At 37.7% G+C, this 7,984-nt stretch overlaps 1 protein-coding gene across 4 annotated transcripts in view; it reads left to right on the top strand.

Moving 5' to 3' along the window:
- Positions 1 to 5,743: 5,743 nt before the first annotated feature.
- LOC132152947 (activin receptor type-2A-like) overlaps positions 5,744 to 7,984 on the top strand; it is a 61,684-nt gene continuing 59,443 nt past the window's right edge. For all 4 annotated transcript variants that reach the window (XM_059561970.1, XM_059561969.1, XM_059561968.1 and 1 more), the window contains exon 1: positions 5,744 to 6,880. In XM_059561970.1, coding sequence (XP_059417953.1) covers positions 6,826 to 6,880 — 55 coding nt within the window. In that variant the 5' untranslated portion in view covers positions 5,744 to 6,825. The remainder of the gene's footprint in view (positions 6,881 to 7,984) is intronic.

The raw sequence follows: 7,984 nt of genomic DNA, 5'->3' as shown, positions 1-7,984 counted from the left end.
AATGAAAATTCTGTAATTTACTCACCCTCATGTTAAGCCTGTTTCTTCTATGGAATTTAAAAACTTGAAGAATGATTTAGCAGTTTTTGTTCCTAAAATGAAAGTCACTGGGGTACAAAACAACTTGCCAATTTTATTATTTTAACTGAAAGATTAATAAATGCTTTAACTAACAATGAAAAATACCTCTAATGTTAACTAATATAGTAAACTAATGTTAAAGGGGTCATATGATGCTTTTTTTAAAGATCATTATTTTGTGTATTTGGTATAACAGAATATGCTGACATGCATTAATGTAAAAAAAAAAAAAAACTTTCTTTTTTAATACTGTACATTATTGTAGGTCCTCTATACCCCACCTCTCTCAAATGCATCGCTTTCTACAAAGACCCTCCTTCTGACAAGCACAGTCTGCTCTGATTGGGCAGATGGCCCAGTGCATTGTGATTGGCCGATCACCACAAGCTTTCGTCGGAAATGGAATGCTCCTTTCCATAATTGCGAGCTTCATCTTTCTACATAAATGTAAAGACAGTTAATAATGTCCTTAGTTTAACCATCAGTTCAAGCCCGAAAGGGGAATAGAGTCGCATGACAGACACAGTGATGAAGCTCGTATGTGTTTGCAGTACACAAGCCACGGATGGTTAAGACAGCTGACTCTACTGTGTGACTGTCTCTCTCTCTTTCACACACACACACACAGACACACACACACACGATGCGCAAAACTCCGTATTCGAACATTCAATAGCAAATATTTAAACTAATAAGAAAACATACTTACAGTAGCTGATTCAGAAGCACCAGATTGTCGTAGCAAAGTCAGAATTACTTCCTCTCTTAGGTTCACAAAACGGTTGTCCATTAAATGTGTTGCTGTTCTGTTGTAAGTAATCTTAAAGATTCCTAAATGCATCTACTTTCAGAAGGCCAAATAAAGGGCTTTTGCTTTTGCCTAGATACACACAGCATCTCCCTGACATGGCTGCTTCAAAACTAACTGTGGTTACTAAAACCATGTCTCTTTCTTAGCGTGATCATTTGGGCAGCATTACGCAAATATTTCCAAATAGTGACGTAGACATGTGGGGGCATGTTTGAATGAGCTGTTTTAGGGGGGCGTGGCAGAGTCTTAACTTTGATAAAGAATATCTCTTTGAATTTGAGACTTTAGTGTTTGCAACTTTTTTGCAGATCTTTTTCATAAACCAAGAGCTAATTGTAACACTCCAAAGAGAAAGGAAAAACTGAAATTGCATCATATGAACCCTTTAACAATTGAAACCTTAGTGTGTTACTCAAAAATCTAACAAAATTTTGTGAGGATAAACCATAAAATGAGAAAATAGAAAATTGCCAACTGTGTAAGAAAATAAACTTAATTCAACATAGTATCTCTGACAACTAGTTTTATTATCTAACAAATTTTACTAGTCATAATTTGTTTTAATCTGAATGCACTTTAACACATAACATTTAATTTTCACTGGAAAACAAGACAAAATTGAACAGCTAAAACTGATGTAAAACTGGGTGCATTTGTGTAAAACTGAAATGATAAAAGGCCTCATTCAACACAATGAAGTCTAGATGTTCTACAAGCCAAGTTCAACCTTAGATACATACATTTTTTAAAGGTTGCTGTATAATACAGAGGTGGGGACATAATATATGTACATCCACTGACACTGTTGTGCACAATGCATTCACTTTACTATCATATGCATGGTTTAATCCACATCACCATGTTTATCTCAAGCAAACATCATAAACACTTTTTTTGATTACATAAACATCTTTTTTTTCTCCCCAGAATACATTATAGGACTGTTTTCAGATCTTTGCTATATTATTGTTGAACGCCGGTCAGCAAAATAGCTGTAATTTAGCATATGAGACTTGATTACAGCTTTCAGAGATAAATGATAGGGCCTCATTAAGGCTGCCATGAAATAATTACATCAAAAAAATGAAAGGGAAATGGAAGATGATGCCTTGATTTGCTGTTATGGTGAATGAAAAGGGGTATTCTTGCCACGAGTCAAGTCCCAGCATTAATGTGCTTTAAAAGAACAGGATGTAATGTGATTTGCCCATGCTTAGGCTGTGTGCTGAGCCACGAGCAGGAAGAGGTAATTTCAGACGTAAGAATGTGGCTTCGTTTTTGTGAGCTCAATTTCTAGGCCGGGGTTATGTTTGCATCAACCACCCAATCTGGTTGATTTCATCTCTGACACTGTAATTCATTGATTTAGCCTGATGTTAGTATACTATACACACAACCAGGTCCATTGTGACTGGGATTTTGCACCTGATCGCAGGTTGTGCATAATTATTGGGCAGGAGTGGCAGACAAAGCACCAAGGGAAATGTTAATTAGCCACACAGAAGACCCACATGTCCATCTGCTCAAGGACGCCCAATCCGACGGGGATGACAAACACTGACAGATGCGTTGCCATCTCACATGCTTCCTTTGAAATCTATCAGGATAATCTCCGGCACGTGTAGAATTTTGATTAAAAGTTACTGAACTCACAGGACAAGATATGCTAGGCCTCTGCAGAACTCCGGCATGTCAACCCACAAGGCAAAATATTCTTCATGGTCCAGTAGAGAGAATGTATGTGTGCTGTCACTGAGACACTGTGCTGACAACATGTCAGTCGAAGTATGTGTTAAGTATCCACTCGAGCATCGTGTGGTGTGGGTGATTAACTTAGCAAAGTGGCTCCTGTGTGTCACAAGGCTGATAAAATGGCACGTGTGTGAATGTTGTTTAAATGGGTTATAGTAATGACCTTCAGTGGGAGCGCATGGCTGCTGTAGATAAATTCCGATTTCCTAGCCCTTAATTACGATGAGCTAGAGAGAAGATAAACACTTAACAGCCACTTATGGTCAAGCTGACAATCCCTCAAAGGCCACAAAAGAGAAATTCCATTTTAGATTATAAACCGCAAGTACAAAATCATTAGCTGCACAATATGGACCAATGAGGTTTCCTGGTAATGACAATGGCAAGGAATCTTTGTAATTGCTTGACGACACTGCTCTGGCTGTGAGCAATTGAGAAGTAATTCCTGTCGATCAGCACAGAGTGGATGATGACCAGTGAATTCAATGCCAGTGTGGCGAGACAGTATAGGAAAGATGCTCTGTAGTCTGTACATGCTGTTAATTTCCTTTTCACAACTGTTCTAAAAATATATAAATCATGACCAAAAAAATAAAAAATAAATAATAATAAAATTAGTTTTAGTAGGCCATTGTAATGGTTCCACTGAAGCAGTCAATTTTCAGAGCCAAAAGGCAGTTCATTCCATGATTCAAAAAGTGTACAAACAAAACCAACAAACTGAAATTAACATATCTATCTATCTATCTATCTATCTATCTATCATGGAACTGCATTGTTTCATGTTAAAAAGGAAAGAGGAAGTGGAGGTTGTTAAAAGAGCGTTCTTCAGCATTCTCTGGGGTTTGAAATATCAGGAGAGGGAGACAAAGTGCGGTGGGCACTGTCATTGATCACATGTCTTTGACCTTAACAGTAGCTTAGTTTGGAGATTTCCAAAGTCACCTCTGGTTGGTGGGAAATTGACATTTCATTGTGAAATATGTTCCAGAGTGCTCTTTGCACACTTTCAGTTCCAAAACTTTCAGCTCTTTCACTGTAGGCACCAAATGAAGAAACAGAATGACTTCATCAAAGGTTTAGATCACTGCAGCAATGAAAAAAAAATGCTTATGGTTAAATAGGACATCAGGATTATGTGTGAATATTTGTGGATCAGATTACATAGGCTGCATTGAGCCAGGTTGGGAGTTGCTATTATGTTACAATGAGAGCAGAACACAAATCACTATAAGAGCAGTCCTCTGTGGAGACCTTGTGATGTAGATTTATGGTGATTTTCATTTAAAAATGGTCTGGTTAGTAATTATCTTATGCCATTAATTATTTTTTTATATATAGTATTAATGCCTGAATTTATGTCTTGAGTAAATGTCTGAAAAAAAAAAGTTTTGCATGATATTAAACAATTAGCTGCTTCAAACGATGGTCACCCCGGATCATGACAACATCACAATAGTTATTTAAAATGTAAAAAATCACATTAAAATAAACAACTGTTTAGCACAGAGGTGTTCAGATTAATATTACTGCAAGATGAATCCAGTATGAGTGCAGTGCACTTTCAACTCTTTTATAAATTCAGAAGTGCCTGTCAAAGTGCCTGTCCTGTAAATTACTGGGGAAAAAAATAATAATAATTGGGTTTATATATTGATGAAGCAAAGGTTAATAATGAATGATATTTTATTTAAAGGCAAATCAATAACAATGCTATTAAGGTGAAACATCCAGTCAGATGTCATTATTTCATCAAAGGCTGACAACAATGCAGACATTTAATTGTTTTTAGTAAGAATAGAACAATACATCACTCACTGCCTCTTTGTCTTTCACAAAAGCTTGATGGTTTCCCTCTCATGACTCCTGTTCATGAATTACAAATATTTCTGCAGGCTATGTTTACTTCGGAAAATTAATTACTGTATATGCAGATATCGTATAGTATTGGCTACAAAAAGCATTTGATTATCATTGTGATTATCGGGGGGGGGGGGGGGGGGGATGGGGCAAGTCTCAAGTCTCAACTCTAAGTGTGAATGCTTTCTCAAAGGCTGTTTATGAGCAGTATTCATTTATGACACATTTGATCGAAGCTTTTAAATTCTGATGGTATACACACTACAGTCTCCAAACTCACTGTGTCCTGGATACCGATGATTTAATGATTCAGAAAAAGATGAATCACTGTCTGGCCAACTGAGACTTCAGCATGGAGATAAAAGTTAGGATCGTGATTGTTCAGAAGCGCTACAGCACACAGTGAGTATGTATTAGCACCATTTATTTTGCATTTAGCATCTGGTATTCTTTGGACCTGGAAATGGTGACATGTGACATCAGACCGGATCACAACCGGATTATGGCTTTTCCAACAAAATGTACAAAGTATAACAATTAGCCAATGAAAAATGTTCAAAAGCAGAATATAAAAACCATAAGTTTGGCCAAAAGAAATTTCAAATAATAAATGGTACAGATGACAGCTAAAAATAAAAGCTTACCCCAACATCACATTTACACATAATACCTTTATGCTCAAATCTTGGGTCAACGGGTCAATCTACCAATGAGTACCAGCAGCCAATTTATTGTGTTCATTAGATTACAAAAATATAAATTTGACAGAGGGTGTTGAACTAGGTAAAACCAACATATGAAACCTTTACTAGTGAAAACAAACACAGACACTTTTGTAATTGGACTACTGTCTCCCCCAGTAGGCTATGTAAGTGCAAGGTAAAACAAAAATACAGAATTCTATTCTACAATAATGTGTTGTATGCAGATCAGTGGTTGCATGACTTTTTATAAATGATAGGATGTTTCATCACATGTATAATAGTATCCTACACTACTATTAACATACAGTGAATATTTCACAGCCTACATTCCGATTGAACTCCACTCTCCTGCCACATACAAACCCTTCGTAGAGAGGGATGGGTTTATGTGGACCATAGGATGTGAACCTAACACTATGGTTGGTGTCAAGTATTTGCATATGCTTTCTGATTGGGTAAAGCGCCTGTCAATCACTGTGGTGCCGGGCTGACGTAACTAAATGGGCGGGTTAAGGCAGCGGAGGACAGAAAAAAACAAAAACAATCCACCCGGGCGTCCATCTTGAATACAGTAAGCCACCGGAGACTGACAGCAACGGAGAGGAAAATCGCGATAAATTGAGTTCTGACCGCTCTAAAAAGTCAACCGAACCTGAGCACCGGGACAATACATATTGAAGGATTACATTTAGTAACATTATCTGGCAATCCCGTCTCATTTTTGGCGTCATATTCCCGACGGGGCTGTTGAAGTTATTTCGGAGGCTGTACGTGCTAAGCTTTATTCAGCCGTCGACATCTCTTCGTTTAAAACGACTATTTTTTTAACTACATACCTTAGCAGTTCTGGAGACGCTTTGTGAGGTCGGGAATTGCAGGTTTGAGTCATTAACACCCGAAGGAAATGTGGTAATAGCGCGTTTGGCCATATTTAAGTCCTTCACTGTCAACTTGAGCTCGCGCTTGCGCTGAATCGTGCGCGTGACCCGATTTATCTCACTTTATCTATGATCTGGTGTACTACATATATTTAAATGGTAAGCGTGATGTGTAGATATCGTTTTGGGATGTTGACTCCATTTTTATCTCCGTGAATGTGCATGCATTTAGTGAACTGCCATATACTTTTCAGGTTGTCTGGAGGCATTGCTCAGTTACTTTGCATTAACAACAATATATTGACCTGTATATTTTATGGCGGGTTCTATGCATAGGTTGTACAGTTGTTCCGATCACTGGGGTTGGGAGCTGGCCCATTTACTGAAACAGCTTATTGAACGGGCTCGTTTATTCTGAGCGCAAGACAGGGCAACATTGTATAGATACAGTATTCGTACCCATTGGAATTTCTTAGTTATTGATATGGGTTTTAAAGCAAACTGCATGTACAGTCATAGATCACTCGTCTGCTTTGAATGAACTAACACCAGTGGACACTTAATGCCGTTTCTAAATCTCTAAATCAAAGGACTATAAACTGGCATTGGATTTGTGCATTGCCATATATCACTGACTCGGTGACATGGATGTGTTTCACTGACTGCTGATCAGTGGTTCGAGGGGAAACTTGAATGCAAAGACTTTGGAATTTTGTAGGACAAGACAGAAGATTGAAAAATGGGACCTGCAACGAAGCTGGCGTTTGGAGTGTTCCTTATTTCCTGCTCCTCAGGTGGGTGTTAAAATGTTTGAGCCCTTTAAATGCAATATGCATGTACAGAGTGTACATTTGTATTATGACATCTCTCTTTTTTTGTGCATGTGTGTGCCACTGGAGACTGTTTCTCGTGTTACGCCGCACTGAGATCAAATTCCCAGGTTTCTTGTAAAAAAGCTACATAACACCATCTGAATATAATCCATACAGGAGCAGCGTTTGCTGCCAGGATTTTGCAGCTTCTTTCTTCAGTAACTGCTCTGATGAGTCCTTAACATAAAGTTAAGGAGTTAAGAAAATACACTAGTAATGCATTGAACTACTGTTAGTTCCTATAATATTGACCAATACCATTTTGCTGGCTGCTGCTACTCATGCATGCATGTTTTATATGTTGCATGTAAACCCCCTCTACTGGTAGCTCCCTTTTTTATTTGTATAATTTATTAATAATGACTGTTACATATATGTATATGAGTGCTTCAAAAATATATAAATAAATACATAAATATTGGATAAGGCTGGCTAGACCAAAGGTCATATTTGCTTGTGAGAACATTAGATTAGATATGACTGAGGGCTGGAGTTACATGAGCATATTTGATATGCTACTTAATGATTATAGTTATTCAGCAATATTTAAGGAATAGCAAGGCACATGGCAGATATTTCTTAACAGACTTTTTGATTAAGGTTTGCATTTTGCCTTTACTGGAAAGTGTATAAGAGGCACAGTCTGTGCCTGTACTCTGTGTTCCCACTACATCCCTCATCTTGAATCGCACTTGCCCACACATCCCTGCGCTCTTTTGGCTACTGAGACAATTAATCAATACAATGTTATATTTGAGCACATATCTTCGGTATTTATATCAGTCTAAAGGCAGAAGTATTCAGGAGCATCTGGGTAACATAAGAAACTATATCTTTTGGGTCACATTGCACATGCTGTCTCTGAGGAATTGGTGTAAACTAATGGGCCTTTGCTTGAAGTGATATGAAGAACCTTTCACTTGATTTTTGTAGTAACCGTGTTTTTGTTTTTTTTTGAACCCATAAGTAAGTAGTCAATGTAGTTAGTGATTTGTGTTGTATAGTTGTAACACAACTGAATGTCCA

The sequence above is a fragment of the Carassius carassius genome, chromosome 11 (genome assembly GCF_963082965.1).
Source record: "Carassius carassius chromosome 11, fCarCar2.1, whole genome shotgun sequence".
Taxonomy (NCBI): domain Eukaryota; kingdom Metazoa; phylum Chordata; class Actinopteri; order Cypriniformes; family Cyprinidae; genus Carassius; species Carassius carassius.
The sequence above is the reverse complement of the archived record's forward strand: the minus strand, read 5'-3'. Positions and strand labels throughout refer to the sequence as shown.